The sequence below is a fragment of the Bubalus bubalis genome, chromosome 21, assembly GCF_019923935.1.
Source record: "Bubalus bubalis isolate 160015118507 breed Murrah chromosome 21, NDDB_SH_1, whole genome shotgun sequence".
In the NCBI taxonomy this organism is placed as follows: domain Eukaryota; kingdom Metazoa; phylum Chordata; class Mammalia; order Artiodactyla; family Bovidae; genus Bubalus; species Bubalus bubalis.
This window is the reverse complement of record NC_059177.1, coordinates 44,301,572-44,321,384: the sequence shown is the minus strand read 5'-3', so window position 1 is coordinate 44,321,384 and position 19,813 is coordinate 44,301,572. Positions and strand designations below refer to the sequence as shown.

Genomic DNA, 19,813 nt, shown 5'->3' with positions numbered 1-19,813 from the left:
GGGGACTGAAATAGTCTTGCACCAATTTGAAGTGCAAGAGGTGCACAGGCTTCTCATTGCTATGGCTTCTCATGTTGCAGAGCACAAACTCTAGGGCTCACCAGCTTCAGTAGCTCTGGCTTGTGGGGCTTAGGTGCTGCACATCTTGTTCTTCCTAGATCACGGATCGAACGTGTGTCTCCTGTATTAGCAGGTGGATTCTTTAGTACAGAGCCACCAGGGAAACCCTACATAATAACATCTTAAAATGTTCTCTTTTTATTGAGATATAGTTGCTATACAATATTCTATAACTTTGAAGTGCACTACATAGTGATTTTATATATCTGCATACATTATGGAATGATCAATGTGGTAAGTCTAGTAACAATCTGTTCCCATTAAAAGTTACTACAATATTATTGACCATACTCCTTATGCTGTTTATTATATCCATGTGACTTATTATTTTATAACTAGAGGGTTTTATTTCTTAATTCCCTTCACCTATATAGAATATATTCCTAGAACAAATGGAGAAAATTAGATAGGAATTGGAACATTCCATATTATCATAAAATTGATAATTTTCTTAGGTGTAATAACAGTGCTGTGGCTATATCTTATTAGTAATACATGCTTTCAGGTTTACGGGCAAAGTGTTAATGTCTGTAACTTACTTGCAAATAGTGATGCAAAAAAAGGTGAGTATGTACATGCATGTACCTATAAACTGGTGAGGACGTGGGTGTATGTGTGTGTCTGTCTATGTGCAGAGAGAAAAAGCAAATGAAGCAAAATATTAACAACTGTAACATCTAGGTAGAGGGTGTTCATTGAACTATTCTTGTTTTTGTTTAAACATTTTCATAATAATGAAAGTTAGAAACAAAATTTTAGAAGTCACACTATGTTAACTCCCAGAAATACTTCTGCTAACATGTTGGTTTAAATCCTTTTAGCTTTTTTCCCCCCTATGCACAGATGACTTTTACTTAAAAACAACAGAGGATCAAATATTCATGGGTATCTGTTCATTTAATCAAATAAATTATCAAATGTTTCTAAATTTATTTTCCACAGACCCAATACATAAATGAATATTCAAGGATGTCTTTCAGTTTTTACTGAATATACCGTAAGAATCCAGTGTGCCACATTTATTACAACTATGTTTGTAAAAATCATTTAAGAAAAGATAGATGAAAAATTCATAAACTTTTAGTAACTTCATTATGTCTAGGGGCAACTTCATCATGAAATAGCATTGCCAAATTTAATAAAGTTTTTGTTGCCATTAAAAATTTATGCTGTTCATTCACTTAAATATTTACTTTCTATACTGTTCAGTTCTAAGTGCTGTGAGTATAGAATAGTCAAAAACCAACTGTGTTCCTCAGAGGCTCTCCCTGAAACAGGATCTAAAACGTGTTAGTACCCTGATTCAAAGGGCAGGGACTGGGAAGTCCAGAGACTGGGCTCCTAATTTACCCACTAGAGAATTCCTCCAGCTCCATGGAGGAAGTGACATTTAAATTGAGATTTGAAGGATGAATAGGAGACTCCTGTAACACTAGACTGAAAAGAGGGCTCTCCGATTGCAATGCTTGATAAGTGACCTTAGGCAAGTTCGGAGAAGCGATGGCACCCCACTCCAGTACTGTTGCCTGGAAAATCCCATGGATGGAGGAGCCTGGTAGGCTGCAGTCCATGGGGTCGCTAAGAGTCGGACACGACTGAGCGACTTCACTTTCACTTTTCACTTTCATGCATTGGAGAAGGAAATGGCAACCCACTCCAGTGTTCTTGCCTGGAGAATCCCAGGGATGGCGGAGCCTGGTGGGCTGCCGTCTATGGGGTCGCACACAACTGAAGTGACTTAGCAGTAGGCAAGTTCCTGGACCTCTCCGTGCTTCAGGGATAAAGTGGTAAAGCTTAAATAAGACACACAAGGCCCTTATCCAGGTATGGCACTATTTAGCACTTGCAGTTGTTGCTGCTGTTTAAGAAGAGCTACAGTGTACTGGGCTTCATGCCGTGGCCACAGCTAGAAATGATATATCATATATCTGCCCTAGGAGCCTCTTTCCAGTTGTTTAGTGGCTAAATCATGTCTGACTCTTTTGCGACCCCATGGACTGTAGCCCACCGCTCTCCTTGTCCATGGGATTTCTCAGGCAAGAATACTGGAGTGGGTTGCCATTTCCTTCTCCAGAGGATCTTTCCCATCCAGTACCCCCTCCCTAACTTATTTTACACTAAAATAAGCCTCTCTTCCAAATGTACAATATAGCAAGTGTTAATTTCCAAACAATGCTAATGCTTTTTGTTTCTCCCTACTTTTGTCACCTCCACTTGAGCTAACGCACTTCTCTGAGTGCTCTTTGTGAACTCTAGGGGCTGCAATTCCCAGGTAAGAACTCCCACTATTCCAGAATCAGGACCACAAACCCCAAGTGGAGCAAAAGGATAGCCTCGCCCCCAAGCGCAGGCGCCAGTATACTCAATCCTGATTGGCCCACTCTCCTAGCTCGCCGGCATCACTGTATCCAATCGGTGTAGTGCTTGTTGAGCGACGGCAGCAACCGGCGTACACAAGGGGCTTGAGCGTACTGTGGAGAGCGCGAGAGGTCAGGCCATGAACTTGGGGTAAGCTGGGGAGAAAAAGGTGGTAGTCTATGGAAGGGCGAGGCTTAATTGGGCCTTAGAGTCCTTCGCGGGGAACTTTCCAGTCCTGTGTCGTCCCAAGCTTCAGTGCCGGCTCCCTGCAGTGGAGAGGGACAAGAGGCTGGGTCGGCCCTTTACTTTTGAAATTAATAACTCGAGTGAAAACTGCCGTCTCTCTTTTTCGCTTCCTCCTGTATCTCAGGAGGGAGAAGGAGGAGAGGCGTGAGAGGAGGTAAAAGGTGAGGGCAGGTGGAGAGATAAAGCTTAGCAGCTTCCCGGGGAGAAATCCTGGCCCAGGTTCTGGTGCTTTGCGTCCCTGTCGTGGGGTGTTTTTGCAATGTTGGAGCGCCCAGAGAAGCTTAGCACATGCAGTGCAAAGAGCCTAGGCTTCTCGAAGAGCCGTGGATCATTTGTGTTTGACATCTTGTAGGCCCTTATTAGATAATGGTGGTGGTTGCTGTTTAGTCACTCAGTCGTGTTCAAATCTTTGTGACTCCATGGACTGTAGCCTGCCGAGTTCCTCTGTCCATGGGATTCTCCAGGCGAGAATACTGGAGTGGGTTGCCATTCCCTTCTCCAGGGGACTCTCCTGACCCAGGGATTGAACCCTGGTTTCCGGTATTGCAGGCAGTTTCTTTATCGTCTGAGCCATCGGGGAAGCCAAATAAAAAGGACCGTTGCATGGTTTTCTTGATTGGGAAGTTTGATATTTTAAGAAGATGAAAAATCACCAAACTTACACACATGCACCTCATTTAGCAAATAGAATCTAGGGATAGCAAATAAATAAGACAGCCCCTGAAGGCGTTGCAATGCAGTAGTACTGAATAAAGGTACTTTACAATTTCATTCAGAGTCTTTTGTTTAAATTTCACCAATGTAAACGTGAACTGTTTATAACTGTGCAACCGGAAAACCCTTAAAACCCATTCTTTCCAGTGTTCTTTCTTAATCATAAGTTGAGGTCGTTTGATCTCCCCCACCTTTAGCATCACAGCAAATTTCGTATTCCTTTTTTTTGGTCTGCTGGGTTTAATTTTTTTTTTTTTTTTACTGTGGATGTCATTTTTGTCCCTGTTGATACTTACTGACCTACTTTTTCCCCTTCCTCTCTCCTGCCCCCCTCACCTTACTAAAATAGTATAATAACTGTGTGTACTGCTGCTTTTGGTTTTAGTGAAATATTTATTAGAACTTTAACAAACATGCAGTTTTCGTTGACAGTAACTACTGTTACTTTGTTCTCTTGCATTTGACAGGCACAGATAAAGTACAGAGAGGAAAATATAGGTGTATTACTGTGATACTTTAAAAAGTGTCACTAAGTCTGAATGTGTATTAGTTGAAATATTCAAGATAAAACTCCATGCTCAAGAAGTTTATAACCCTAGTGGCACTCTTACAGGTTCACTTCCAAATACTGCTCTACTAAGGCCATAGAATGTATTAGTCATGAGACCATTATGAAATTAATAAATAGTAACTAGAGGTTTTGCTCCTTTAACATAGGTGAGGAATTTCCTAACAGCATTATTTTTTTATCCAGTCTAGAGTTAAAAGAATTAAATGATGTTAGAATAACCAGATTAATTTATTCCTTTATGACTGAGCAGCTGAACCGAGCAAAAAGAAGTTTCAGGTTGAATACGATAAATTCTTTGTAGGAAAGTTTCAAGAATTTTTTCTATGTAGTTTTAAATTTTATCTTGAAAAATGTTTTAAATTAAAAGAATGATTTCAACTATACCTCAATTAAAAAAAATAAACACAATTTTTTTTAATGGTTTAATATTTACAAGGTTCCTGTATTAATTCAAAAGGACAATTTACTTTCAAGGTTCAAATGAACATTTCTGGCTATTTAAAATGTTGTTATTTCTTAAAAATGACAGACAACTTTCTTTTATTTTGCAGAGATGGTTTAAAGCTTGAAACTGAATTACTGAATGGAAAAACCAAGCTTATATTGTCTCCATATGGTATGCTATGTTACTGGAAATCTAAAATATAAACTCTTAGATTCCTACATAAAATGTATTATTTTGTAACAGGTTTTTTGCTTGTAGTGGAATATTTAAATGATACTTTGAAAAAAACTGGTTTCCCTGATTTTCTCAAATTTATTTTTAGCCAAGTAGAGTCAAATCACATCATTGCTTACCACTGTCAGTATTTATTCATATAATTTAATGTTCCAGTGTATTTCATATGTAACATCTCTTTGTTATATTTGTATATAGCAAACATGCTTATTGTCTAATGAGTAATCTGGGTGAAATTTATGTATTTACATTCGTGCATGTAAACAATGTATTATTTGAGAACATTCAATTTATAATAAGACCATAGTTTTACAGTCATTTTTAGTATTAGTTTTAAAACTCAGAGTATGCTTTGGTACTCTTCTCATTCAGATTATTTTCTTTTTCTTTAAACTGTTTATAGTTTTACCTTGGAAAGTGAACAAAAATGAAATAGAACTATTTGAACCACACTGTAAAAGTTAAAACATTTAATATCTAAAGTTAATGCTTTGGGGGGTTAATATTTTTAGTTAATATTTTCTTAAAACAATGCTAATTAAAATTTTCATTTGTGACTGCCTTAGTATGTTTTTGGTTGATAGTTTAGTAATTTTTTTTTCTTTTGTAGACCATAAATCAAAAATTTCTGGAAAGGTAAGCCAGATGACTTTGACCTGACTTGTTTTCAAATGTGAAATGCAATTCACTTTACAGTGGTTTGAAAATAATTCCTGTCAAACTATCATAAAGGATTTGGAGTGATGATGAAAAGTTGCTGTTTGCTTGCTTTCAAGCTGGTCCTTTCACAAAAATGGAATCATAATTTTTTGGTTCAAAAAGACTTCTAGAATTTCTTTCTCCAGATCAGTTCTGTCCAGTAACACTTTCTGCAGTGATGGAAATGTTATAAAATCAGTGCTGTCCAATATGACAGCCAGCCACTAGCCATGTGTAGCTGTTAAGGGCTTAAAATGTGATCGATGTGATTAAGGAAGTTAATTGTTAATTCATTTATTTTATTTTTAATTTCAATTTAGTAACTACTGTACTGGACAGTGTAACTCCTGAGATCTTTAAAAACAGACTTTAGAAACAAACTTCTTTTTTCATACTCAGATTCCATTTTCCCGCACCAAATGGATGTATTTGGTTGACAAAATCTTAAGTGCATTTAGCTTCTTAGTCTTAGAGGTTACACTTAAGCTAAATGATAATTTTCCTTTTCAATTATTTTTCCTTATCAGGAACCCACAGTGCCGTTTTCTGCAGAATATATTTACCACTTCAAAATTTTGATACCACTTCTTGTTTCCCATTTCTTTTCCCATTAAGCAGCAGAAATTTCTATTCTCCTCCATAAGTTTCTGTAGCCTCCTTTATTTTGCAGCATCTTAAAGTCTGTTTTTCCATATCTTGAGTAGAGCCCAGTTTGGGTGATGTGGCACTTATCAATTCTGAACCCTTGATGGCTTTGGTTTCCAGGTTTAATCAAGGTGGAGAAGATGCTTGAGTTCCCAGCTTATCAGTTACTTGGTAAATGGGTGATAATGGTCTAAGTAATTCCACAAGCTACCTAGAAAAATTGTTACATACACACACAGTATATGCATACCTTGTGTGTCCCCTTAATTGCAAAATATTTTTCTGCCCTAAAATATTGCAACAATTGTTTTTATTTGAGTCACAGTAACAAATACAGTACTCCTTTTCAAGCTCCTAGATTTAAAAACAAACAAAAAACTACCTGTCATAGTTGATTTGTGTCTTCCCCTGGCCTCTATTTACTTGCACATATTCCTTCTTCAATTGTGTCCTTAATGGATTTGTTATTGTCATTACATTTGTGAAGACATTTCATTATCTTTTTAACCAACTTAGGACATCCGGAGATCCCCTTTTATGCCTGTAATAAAGTTACTAGTCTTGGACTTTTGGTAAAATCCTTTCAAAATTCTTCTAGGGGTCTAGATATTTATTTATTGAATTAAAGCAGGTTGTTTTATTCCTCTTGCTTTGGGGGCACCAAAATACTGATGCATGGTAACTCGGTGAGGTGGTGGATATGTTAATTAGCTTGATTGTAGTGTTTATTTCACAATGTATACCTATATCAAATTGTACACCTGTTAAATCTCAGTAAAGCTGGAAGAAAGTACTGATGCAGCCTAAGTTTCCTGAATCTCAATTCTGCAGCTATATATTGATTTCTCTTTTCTGTAAGTTGCTCATAAATTCACTCATCATAGTGCTTTTCTTTTCTTCTACTAGGGTAAGCTCCTAAGTGACCATCCTGCCTCCAGTTCTTTTTTTCATCTTCCTCACCAGTTGAATTACTGTCATGTTCATAGTGTGCTGTTGAAACACTGTGAGCTCTAGCTCATCATCAAGTCTAACATACTGTGGTCTGAGTACTTTAAGTTTTTCAAAATCTCTCCTGCATTTTTCTTTAATCTGTGGGAGTAAATTTGAAATAAATATGGTTGCCAGTCTAATATCTTTAGCTTTTATAGAAAGAGAAATGAGAGAAATATTAATGATTCAGTGTCACGGGTAATTTATAAATTTAATATCTCAAAATTAGTTGAAATATAAAACATTAAAAAATGTTTGCAGATATTTCTACATGTGAGAATCTGAATAATCCCACACTAAAAGATGCATGTAGTATTAGTGCTAGGTAGCATGTTTTATGGAGAAGGCAATGGCACCCCACTCCAGTGCTCTTGCCTGGAAAATCCCATGGGCGGAGGAGCCTGGTAGGCTGCAGTCCTTGGGGTTGCTAAGAGTCGGACATGACTGAGCGACTTCACTTTCACTTTTCACTTTCATGCATTGGAGAAGGAAATGGCAACCCACTCCAGTGTTCTTGCCTGGAGAATCCCAGGGACAGTGGGGCCTGGTGGGCTGCCGTCCATGGGGTCACACAGAGTCGGACACGACTGAAGCGACTTAGCAGCAGCAGCAGCATGTTTTATATTTTAAAATATTAATTTTCTCTGAATCTTTCTGACCTTGGGATCCTGGTTCCATATAAATTCTGAAGTCAACCAGCATTAAATACATTGGACCCTGTCTTTATATCTTTTTTAGGTAAAGAGCAACATGCTACATAGAAATGTTTATGACATTAATACCCTACTTGATCAATTAAAATTCATCTGATCCAGTAAATACTTGGAAAATGATATGGGCTAGATTGCTTTTTCCTATTAAGTAACTTGAACGTAATTGAATATTTATTTCATAATTCATGATTTTTTGCTGCTTCCACTCATTACTCTTCTCAGGCGTTAAGCTACAAACATATTCAGGATTGAGCTGAGTGTATATGGCTATCATGCCAGACATCACTACCCCCCTTTTTCATTAAATACTTTTAGGTGATTTTTTCTGTATTTATTTCTGGTATAAGTAGACTGTAGCAAAATAGTTCTAGTTAAATTGGGGCAGCAATTAATAGGTTTCTGTTTAGAAGCATTTACTGCAGCTGTGAAATTCCACTATGTGTGTATAGCTACATTCTTGACTGTATTTGTTCTGTGACTCTGAGAGGAAAAAAAAGAAGTAAAACCTAGTCCATGTTTCTTAAAAGCAGAACTGTCAGTTCAGTAAATAACTATATGCTGCTGCTGCTAAGTCACTTCAGTCGTGTCCGACTCTGTGTGACCCCATAGATGGCAGCCCACCAGGCTCCCCTGTCCCTGGGATTCTCTAGGCAAGAACACTGGAGTGGGTTGCCATTTCCTTCTCCAATGTGTGAAAGTGAAGTCGCTCAGTCATGTCCGACCCTCAGCGACCCCATGGACTGCAGCCTTCCAGGCTCCTCCATCCATGGGATTTTGTAGACAAGAGTACTGGAGTGGGGTGCCATTGCCTTCTCTGAAATAACCATATATTACAAGTAAAATGTGTACCATACTAGGGTTATAAAAAGAAGAAAACTTTTCAAAGAGCAGTGCTTTGTGGTTTGAGGAGACAGGGAATATTTCATAAAAGAGCTGACTCTTTAGTTGAAACTTAAAAGATGAGGGAAATATTCATAGTGAAAGTAGGAAAGAAGTATGTTCTAAACTCAAAATAGCAGGCAAAATACCAAAAGTACAAACCATAATTTGTATTTGGGGATAGTGTGTATATCAGCAGGGAATGTACAACATAAAACTTAGGGTGGTTATAGTTGTGAGGGGTTTAAATGTATATTCAAAGGATTTGAACTTACTTGTTTTGAAAAATAGACTATAAAGGATTTGTGTTGTAAGAAAGGGCTTTGGGCAGTTCTGTGAAGGACAGATTATCCTAACAGGAACACTACTTAGAGCTAGTTATTTTAGTCCAGGAAGAGTTTTATGAGACTCTGAAGTATGATGGTTATCAGAATATAAAGAAGGGGACAAAAGAAATTTTTAAGATACATTAATGGCATACACTATACTTCTTAGCAGTTTGAGTCAGAAACTGACTAGAGAACTGAAATGCTCTGAAATGAACTGAAATGAAACTGTTCATGATCCCAAAAAAGTCAGTATGAGTCAAAGAAGAGTGGGTAGTAGTAATAGCTATAGTAGTTGGAGATTGGGGTGTAGGGCTCAGCTCTGTAAGCTGTGTGCAGTCTGCTGATAATTTGCTTAACACACAATGATTTTCAAAAACTAGAATGAATTGTGAGTGTCTAAAAATTGGAACTTTAAGGTAAAATACGGCATTTTTGGTTCTCTTGAAATACTGGATGATCTAGTAAGTAGACTCAAATTCCTGTTTGTCAGTGTAAGCTGCTTCTGACTGCTGGCTGCCTGCTTTCGATGGATAAGTGCTCTTCAGTTCATCCTAGTTGCCACCCAGCCTAATTTGCAGTAGGTATTTAAATTCGTCACCTTTCATTGAAAGAATTAGTTATATAAAAATAGCCATAGTGATAGGAGGGTAAAGGAGCATGTTAGATTGTGCTATTAGTATTAATCGAAAGTCTTAAAGCCTGGGATAAAAGGGTGTATGTGGATTGAAGAGGATAATAAAGAGATTTTGCTGCTGCTGATATGGTACATTTTGAAAAGTAGGGTAAAATGAGGTGGATTAATTGGTCAAAGTGTGGTTATGTATTATGTAATTTTTGAAAGTAAGGAGATTTGAGATATGATAAGCCAGATGAAAGCCATGTGGTATCTACCCCACTCCTTGACAGCAGGAATTTTGTCTTACTCATTTTATGCCTTCAGCATCTTTTCCATAGTGTTGATCACCTAAAGAGTTACAGTTAATATTGATTGAATGAGTGTTCAATTACTTTATGTTAGATGTGTCTGCAGAAACGTACAGTGGGTTAAAAAAGCAGTAGATTTGAGAAAAGCAAGCTGTATTAGTTTGGTAATGAAAACCTGAATTTAGACTTAAGGTCATATAAAAGGGGAGAAAAAGACATTTGGATGGAAGAAATGACCAATATTTGCTGGTAAACTAAAGAACACCTTGAAGGAAAATAAAGAATCAAAGTTGACTCCATGGTTACTGATCTGAAAGATTGGAACAGCAGTGCTACAAAAATTAGATATTTTGAAAAGGAATGCTAACTTGGGGATGAGAGATAAAGAATTTGGTCTTTAAATGGTGTAGTCGAAGATAGTCACTCAACAAATTTCCTTAAACCTATGCTGTTCCACTCACTGTTCAGATACTGGGGACACAGCAGTGGACAAAGCAAACAAAAATCTTTGCATTGTGGAGTTTAAGTTAGAAAAAGGTAGAATGGGCAGAAAATAATCAAAATAAATATAGAATATTGCAATACCAAAAGTGCTATAGAGCAAAATAAAGGAGAGAAAGGGAAGGGGGCACAGTTCAGTTCAGTTGCTTAGTCGTGTCCGACTCTTTGTGACCCCACAGACTGCTGCACGCCAGGCTTCCCTGTCCATCACAAACTCCTGGAGTTTACTCAAACTCTTGTCCATTGAGTCAGTGATACTATCCAACCATCTCATCCTCTCTCATCCTCTTCTCCTCCCGCCTTCAATCTTTCCTAGCAACAGGCTCTTTTCCAGTGAGTCAGTTCTTCACATCAGGTGACCAAAGTATTGGAGCTTTCTGCCACAAGGGTGGTGTTGGGCACAGTAGCTTGGGAAAATGGGGAGTAGGGAGGTGGGAGTGAGTTCAGAGCAGGAAGCCTGCAGTTTTTAATAGAGTGTTCAGAGAAGACTTCCATGAGCCAGTCATGTTGGAGCCCTGATTTGAAGGTGGTTAGTGAATGAGCCATGTAAAATTTGAAGGAATAATGTCTAATGTAGAGGGATTGACAAGTGCTAAGGTCTATGACTGGAGGTTCTTGTTGAAATTGTGATTATGAAAGGTTACAGTTGTGGGTAGTTACAAGGTCAGTATAAGATACCACTGTGGGAGTAAGTAACTGAGGTAGCATGGAAGATAAGCAGAGCAGAGTCCAGGGAAGTGAGTGTATTCAAACAATGTAAAAGCACCAGTAGTTAAGATAGGAGTTAGGTTAGAGAGAGGAATGGTGACCCACCAGCTCAGATTTTCAAGGAATAAGGGCTGGTAACCTAAAGGTCTGTAAAGACAAAGGTATTGTGGGTGTTACAATGCTGATATGAGATTCAAAGCTGAAGTGGAATGGACTGTAACAACCAAAATTAAAATTGTTTTGTAATCTTCATTATCCTGAAATAAAATAATAATCCCCAGTTGTTAAAGATTTCAAGTGAAGATTTGCAAAGGTTAAGTATGAGTTTCTATGGGTGTATTTATTACCTGACTAGCAAAGTGGAGGGAAAAAAGTTTTGAAGCCTGGCTTATCACTGATTATATAGAGATAATTGTTCATTTTTCATATGCTATTGTAAATAATAGATTTCTTTTGTTTTAACAGATGGGAAATAAGACCAAGATTGCAAAATATCCTTTACGAACTAAAACTGGATACATTCTAAAATCACAAAATACTTGTGTCAGGAGTGAAAAATTTTTGCAAAAGAAAAGAATTGGTTCAGAAACTTCACTGCTAAAAGGTGAAAAAAATAGTATGACTTTTTCACCCACTAAGGATTTATGCAAACAGTCTGTAGACAAAGACAGTCTTCATACCGAGAAAGAAATGTCATTTGCACCCCCTAATATACAGAAGACTAGAAACACCATGAATCCATTTGTAGTAGCTAAACAGAAGCCTTGTAGAAAGCATATCACAGCTGAAAATAGAAAGAGCAGTTTGGTGTGTCTAACAGAAGACCAACTACAACAAATTTTGATGACTGTAAACCAAGGAAGTAAATCTATTACCCTGACTGAGAATGAAAAGGAGGAGGAAACAAGTAAGATTTTTCTAAAATTTTAATATTTTATCAATATGTAAGTGTTTTAGAATTTCAGTTTCATTGTATTTTACCTAACTGCCTCTTAAATTCTAGTTTAGCGCATGAACTTTTAAAATAAATATTTGTTTAGAAGACATTCTCTCATATGCAAAATTACTCTTATAGTTAAAATATGCCATGTTTTATTTAACATTAATGCTAAGAATATTATTCTCATGTACCATAGCCTTAAGAAATCCAGCTTTGTGCATCTAGATGTTAGTACAGAAAGAAAGCTGTTGTGCTCATTTTAGAATGTTAGAAGGCTTTACTTAGATGAAAAATAAACATGTAAAATATTCAAAAAAATTAGTATTTCTAGTGAAAAATGACAAGAATTTTGCTATAGAGATTGGACACGAGTTGCTGAAAAGGATTATTTTCCTGGCCCTGGCTTTTGTTCTTACTGACCTTCAGTCCTTGCTAAGACTTGACAGCACTATCTTTTTAACCAATGTAAAACACTCACTTGGAAGTAGTAGAGTATTATATGCCTTCTATTTTACTAATTAGGGCATTGGATTATATTTTTAAAAGCCTTCTAGTTTCAGCTTTAAGCTAAGGATTTGTGACAATGAGTAGAAATACTATTAAAATTTTGTTAGGCAACAGTGACATAAATAAAAATAAAATTAACAGTCACCAGAAAGAGGGCCCACAACTGGTTTGGGGACCAGGTAGGTCCTTAACACTCCCATAGGGCTCATAATGGAGTAATTTACCTCCTCTTGGGGTAGATTATTCTTTGTAAAGTGAGAGTGCTAGCTTTTATCCTTAAAAGTTTTTAAAAGTTTATTACTTAAAAAATATTTTTGTGTAATTATTTGGCTGCACTGTCTTAGTTGTGATGCATGGGATCTGCAGTCTGTTTTCAGTTGTGGAGTGCAGGATCTCTAGTTGGGCTGTGGGATTTAGTTCCCCGAGGAGGGATTGCACTTGGGTCCCCTACTTTGGGAGCTCAGAGTCTTAGCCTCCGGACCACCAGGGAAGTCCTTTTTTTTAAATTTTAATTTTTATTGGAGTATAGTTGGTTTTAAGGCTTCCCAGGTGGCTCAGTGGTAAAGAATTTTTTGAGCCAAGTGTATGTGCCCTATATAAAATATTTGGAATAGATATATACAATAGTCCATGGAAAAGTTCTGCAGTCATTGATTTCCCAGCTAAATGAGAAAAATAAGGACAAGGTAATGAGTTTTTTTCTAAATCTATTTGCGTTTATTTTCCTTTAAGTTGTGATTTGTGTTATTTATATTATTTGTAAAAGTAATGTTGGCAAGAGTAAATGGAGGTTTTTTTCCTCATTGTTGTTGCTTGTTTTCTTAGTTGAAATAAAAGTTTGTATGGCTATGGCCATACCTCTGGGCCATTTAACCTCTGAGACTCAGTTTCCGTTTTTAACAAAAAGGGAATTGTAGTACCCACTGCAAGAACTGCTGTAAGAAGTAATTAATTAGATAATGTGTAAAGCAGTATTTTAAAAAAATTGTATAGCAGTATATCAAGATAAGGTATTATAATAGATGCAATTTTAGTATTAACTTTAAAACATGTATTTTGCCTTGTAGGTCAGTATAGTCTAAACAATATTCCTGATCAGCCAAAGGATGAGAACATCATGGGACTTCTCCAAAAAACTGAGACTGTTTCATCTATTCAGGATGAAAACAAATCTGTTTTAAATAAAAATCAGGTGACATCTAATCAGTGTGAGCAGAAAATTTCCACGTATGTAATTCATCTGTTACTGTGGGGTCACCTTGGGAATATGATTTTACTTTTCCTTGATTTGTATGTGAAATATTTATTCTGAAGACTAGAGCTATTTAATGTTTTATTACTTAATATTTATGGAGTAAGTTTACGAACAAAGCTAGTGGAGGTGATGGAATTCCAGTTGAGCTATTTCAAATCCTGAAAGATGATGCTGTGAAAGTGCTGCACTCAACATGCCAGCAAATGTGGAAAACAGCAGTGGCCACAGGACTGGAAAAGGTCAGTTTTCATTCCAATCCCGAAGAAAGGCAATGCCAAAGAATGCTCAAACTACCGCACAATTACACTCATCTCACATGCTAGTAAAGTAATGCTCAAAATTTTCCAAGCCAGGCTTTAGCAATATGTGAACCGTGAACTTCCAGATGTTCAAGCTGGCTTTAGAAAAGGCAGAGGAACCAGAGATCAAATTGCCAACATCTGCTGGATCATCAAAAAAGCAAGAGAGTTCCAGAAAAACATCTATTTCTGCTTTATTGACTATGCCAAAGCCTTTGACTGTGTGGATCACAATAAACTGTGGAAAATTCTGAAAGAGATGGGAATACCAGACCACCTGACCTGCCTCTTGAGAAACCTGTATGCAGGTCAGGAAGCAGCAGTTAGAATTGGACATGGAACAACAGACTGGTTCCAAATAGGAAATGGAGTACGTCAAGGCTGTATATTGTCACCCTGCTTATTTAACTTATATGAGAAACGTTGGGCTGGAAGAAGCACAAACTGGAATCAAGATTGCCGGGAGAAATATCAATAACCTCTGATATGCAGATGACACCACCCTTACGGCAGAAAGTGAAGAGGAACTAAAAAGCCTCTTGATGAAAGTGAAAGAGGAGAGTGAAAAAGTTGGCTTAAAGCTCAGCATTCAGAAAATTAAGATCATGGCATCTGGTCCCATCACTTCATGGCAAATAGATGGGGAAACAGTGGACACAGTGTCAGACTTTTATTTTTCTGGGCTCCAAAATCACTGCAGATGGTGACTGCAGCCATGAAATTAAAAGACGCTTACTCCTTGGAAGGCAAGTTATGACCAACCTAGATAGTATATTCAAAAGCAGAGACATTACTTTGCCAACAAAGGTCCGTCTAGGCAAGGCTATGGTTTTTCCAGTGGTCATGTATGGATGCGAGAGTTGGACTGTGAAGAAAGCTGAATGCCGAAGAATTGATGCTTTTGAACTGTAGTGTTGGAGAAGACTCTTGAGAGTCCCTTGGACCGCAAGGATATCCAACCAGTCCATTCTAAAGGAGATCAGTCCTGGGTGTTCATTGGAAGGAATGATGCTGAAGCTGAAACTCCAATACTCATGCGAAGAGTTGACTCATTGGAAAAGACTGATGCCAGGAGGGATTGGGGGCAGGAGGAGAAGGGGACGACAGAGGATGAGATGGCTGGATGGCATCACCAACTCGATGGACATGAGTTTGCGTGAACTCTGGGAGTTGGTGATGAACAGGGAGGCCTGGTGTGCTGCAATTCATGGGGTCGCAAGGAGTCGGACAAGACTGAGCGAATGAACTGAACTGAAGTTTATAGAAATGTATAATAAGGTTTTTGTTATTTTTTTATGTTTTGTCTTAGAGAGAATGTATGGAAACCAGCTGACATATTCAGTACTCTGGGAGAAAGAGAACGTGATAGAAGTTTATTGGAAGCAAAAAAAGCCCAGTGGAGGAAAGAGCTTGGTAGGTAATTACTGCACCTTTTATTATATTAATAGTTTTGTTATCTAAGGAATATACATTGAGGATGAAATAGATCTTTCAGTATATTATCCAAAATCTTGTTTTATATCATTCACCATCTAGAGTAGTTCTCTGCAAATGGCATAATAAACTTTATGATTTCACATTCCTTTCAACAGTCTTTTTTTTTAGTGCTCTGTGGTGTTCATCCAAAGCCACAGATGAACATTAGTATCGGTGTCATTCTGGAGCTCAAACAAAGGTTTCTAAACATTTCTCATTTCCTGAGAATCCATTTTCATATTTTTCTATTACAGAAATTTTATAGGTTGAAAATGGTTTTATTTAAAAATATTTCATTTCAAAAATTAAAACTTTCTAATCAACAATCATCAGTAGGATACCAATCAGTATATCGCCTGTAAAAACAAGCTTATTTCTCTTTTGCAGTCTGTGGATATCATAATAAATAATTTATAATTTGTGTTAAGTTGCATTTTAAGGTAACTAAGACAATAACTAAGAAACTCTTGTTACTTCTTGGGCTAGACTTAGGGTCCAGGTACGAGAGCTTGAAAAATACTGCAGTAATAATTGTACTTCTTAGGAATAGTTGTACTACTAAAAGCATGAAGATGGAATTCATTGTCCACTGAACTGGAAAGTTTCTAGTTAGTCATAGCCCTGCCGGGACAGGTGATCTAGAAAAAGAGATAAGCAGAAGAAACTGGGAGTGAATTTCTGTTGGAAGTCAAAGTAATAGAAGAGTGAAGAAATTAAATAAATGTATAGTAACTGTATCAGAAGGTTTGGAGATTGGATGTGTGTTTTTATCATAATTCAACTTTAAATATTTCAATACAAATTTGGACACATGATTTTATGTATTTTACTTTTCAGCAGTTATGAATAATAATGCCTGACATTTTTTAAATACTTTGTATGAGGCCCTGTACTGAGAATAAGCACTATTATTAATCTCATTTTGCAAAGTGAAAAAGGGGGTTTAGAGGAGTAAATATCAGTTTTCCCACAGTCACACAGCAGGGAAGTGGTTGACCTTCAGTTTGAACCCAGGTTTTTCTGACTTCAGTTCTAGTCTTTAAGTCTCTTAGTAATAATTGAATGAACATTACCAAAGAATAGAAGCTCACATAATTAGCATAATATAAAATATGTTATTCTGAAAAATTCCTCCTTGTTTATAATCATAGTAAAACAAACATTTTACATTCATTTATGCCATATTTAAATTTGTTTCTGATTAAATGTTTTGTTTCATATCTGTTAGAATTCTCTCTGTCTTGTGAGTTAACCTCCTTCCTCAAAAACAATTTTGAGTAGATCTTCTTAAACATCTGCACTCTTTAAGAAGGTCATGATTTGTTTACGTGATTTTTTTTTTACAGTTTTTACATATTTTTTAAAAAAGGACATTATTTACAGATGAACAGGTTGCTTTAAAGAAGAAAGAAAAAGAAGCTTCTGAAAAATGGAATAATCCATGGAAAAAATCTGAAAGTGATAAAATAGAATGGGAAAAACTTCAAATTCTGGATCGGTCTAAGGTAAGAGCATCAAAATCAGGCATTTATGGAATGTAAGATACCTTAACTGCAGTTTTTTAATGCTAAGCCTTGTTTATATCATAAAGCTTATTTTTGAAGCTTATTCATTTTTTAAAAAACTCACGCTGCATTTGATGTTTTAAAATGTTATTTTGAATTAAAGTATGACCTCAACTACTCTGTATCCTATAAATAATCATACTATATACTATAATATAAACCTACTATATTGTAGATGAGTATAGAGGTTCCTGGCACCTCCTTGAGGCTCCTCTAAGAGATCTCCATGATGTTTTCAGTTCAGCTGAATCATGTCCGACTTTTTGCGATCCCATGGACTGCAGCGCGCTGGACTTCCCTGTCCCATCACCAGCTCCCAGAGCTTACTCAGACTCATGTCTATCGAGTCAGTGATGCCATCCAACCATCTCATCCTCTGTCATCCCCTTCTCCTCCCTCCTTCAATCTTTCCCAACATCAGGATCTTTTCCAGTGAGTCAGTTCTTCGTATTAGAGGGCCAAAGTATTGGAGTTCCAGCTTCAGTATCAGTCCTTCCAATGAATATTCAGGACTGATTTCCTTTAGAATGGACTGGTTGGATCTCCTTACAGTCCAGGGGACTCTCAAGAGTCTTCTCCAACACCACAGTTCAAAAGCATCACTTCTTTGGCACTCAGCTTTCTTTATAGTCCAACTCTCACATCCATACATGACTACTAGAAAAATCATAGCTTTGACTAGACGGACCTTTGTTGGCCATGATGTTTTACATGACCACAAAATTCTACCACTGACATCCATTACAAGGTTATCGAGTCAAACGTAAGTGATTGCTGATCAAACAGAAGTATATACTGTATGTCCCTCAGGGAGTGCTTCAGGGACTTTAAATTCAGTATGTGTTTAATATTAGACAAAAAAGTACTCTTGTTTTTCTATTTTTTTTTAGACTTCTGCCTGCTCTTCTTGCATTCTGTCACAGTCTCCCAGTCAGGTAATGGTGATCCATGCTGATGGGCCCTCACTGCCTCGAGCTAGTCAGACCTCACAGGTAAGTTCTAAGTGTCATTATTGTAAATACATAAACCCTTTCACATCGATTGCTGTATAATGTATTTTCCTTGAAGAAGTGAATCTCAGTACTCTTTTTTAAAAAATTATCTGTTAACTTTACTGAGTACAGTATGCTCCTTAAATTTTTTTAAAAAGTTATCAACTATTTTTTTTTTCCTTCCTAGTGAACAATTTACATTTAACAAATGCATTCTGAAAATAAGGTAGTAAACTAAAGGTATCATTCTGGTGATAGAAGTTTTCAATACTGGTAGATTTCTTACAGAATACATCTGTTTAGGTTGTTTGCATGACAGCTTTTTTCTGCTTCATGTGGGACTGACTTCCCTACATAAAATGATTTTATAGGCTACTCAGATTATTAATATGAATTACATTTTTCTGTGTTCCCAAAAGCACTTTGACTAGCTGTTAAAAGGCAATCCATTGGTCTTCCTGGCAGTAATTTCGGAAAATTCTGTAGTTTTGAATGACAATTTTAAGTTTTTAAAATTTAGAACTTGAGGCATGCAGATACTACTAAAAACTACAAATAAAACTATTCATGAAGTTGTTGAGAATTAGTTGCAAGCTTGTTTATTTTTCAACATTAGGATTGAAAAGAACTTTAATGCTAAAAATATTAAGTACTTCTATTACTGAAATGTTGGTTGAAGTGTCAATGTGTTGCTTATTTTGCATGGCTTTTTAGGTCATTTATTATCTGGGAGTAATCCATACTATATTAATGCAAATAAAGAATTAACCATTTGAGGTGATTTTGCATTTTTTTTTTTTTAATGATAACGTTTGTCTTTTCTTTTGTAATCTAGAAAACCAGTAAAGTTATTTATACTGTGGAGTCAGAGATAGGGCTTGGGAGTGGGAGAAAGACTAGAAAGGAAAACATATACTAAATCTAGAACTGAACAACCAAAGATTAGGGTATGATTATGTTTGCATATTTTTAGTATTTAAATATAGTTTTTAATGTATTTTAGTATAAATGTGGTTAAGATAATGGAGAGGTACTACTGAGGGGACATGAACTAACTGGGTAACAAAAAAAAATCTACCTTTAAATACTTGAAAGTTGTTGGTTTCACAAATTGCAGCCATAGCCACAAGCATTTCTTTTATTTGAATGAATATTAAGTCAACATCTTCATGTAACTGAGAAATTCACTTGCAGGCAGAATCATCAAGGCCAGTTTTGTTAAAACAGGAGGTAATGCATATAAAGTGTGTAGGACAGTGACTGATGTAACAAGTGTTGAATGAAGGTTTGCTGAGGTTACAATTCACAAAGCACAGGACCATTCTGAGCCCTGAGGGTGTTAGAAGTTAGTCCTCCCACCATCTTCTTTTCTTCTCCCCTTGATTCTCAATCTTATTCCTCCTTCCCCAGTTGAATGGTCCTGTATTCTCTTTCCTGTATTGTTCAACTTAAACATTCTTTTACACTCTGCAACTTAAAATTTCTTTTTGTGTTTCTAAGAAATATTTCACTTACAGCCTCAGCCTTTTTGACAATACCTCATTTTCATGAAACCTTGGCTTTCTCTAATGACTATACCCCTCCCTGGGAAGCCTTTTATTAAGAAGAGTATATTTTTTCATACTCTCTAACATGGGATAGAAAGTGTGGTTATCATTCTGCTAGCTTCCTATTGCTACCACCAGACTGTAGTTCTGCAGTTG

The 19,813-nt window shown here is 36.6% G+C and overlaps 1 protein-coding gene across 8 annotated transcripts in view; it reads left to right on the top strand.

The window, feature by feature from the left end:
- CCDC66 (coiled-coil domain containing 66) overlaps positions 1-19,813 on the top strand; it is a 132,110-nt gene that overhangs the window by 76,389 nt on the left and 35,908 nt on the right. The window contains exons 1-9 of one of the 8 annotated variants that reach the window (XM_025272123.2): positions 2,596-2,628; positions 4,561-4,625; positions 5,299-5,324; positions 9,434-9,520; positions 11,542-11,983; positions 13,591-13,750; positions 15,387-15,490; positions 16,937-17,058; positions 18,009-18,110. In XM_025272123.2, the coding sequence (XP_025127908.1) occupies positions 11,542-11,983; positions 13,591-13,750; positions 15,387-15,490; positions 16,937-17,058; positions 18,009-18,110 (930 nt within the window). In that variant the 5' untranslated portion in view covers positions 2,596-2,628; positions 4,561-4,625; positions 5,299-5,324; positions 9,434-9,520. Of the gene's footprint in view, positions 1-2,522; positions 2,629-4,560; positions 4,626-5,298; positions 5,325-9,433; positions 9,521-11,541; positions 11,984-13,590; positions 13,751-15,386; positions 15,491-16,936; positions 17,059-18,008; positions 18,111-19,813 lie in introns of those variants that run through there. The other 7 variants (XM_006071701.3, XM_025272120.2, XM_025272119.2 and 4 more) reach the window with 7 other exon arrangements.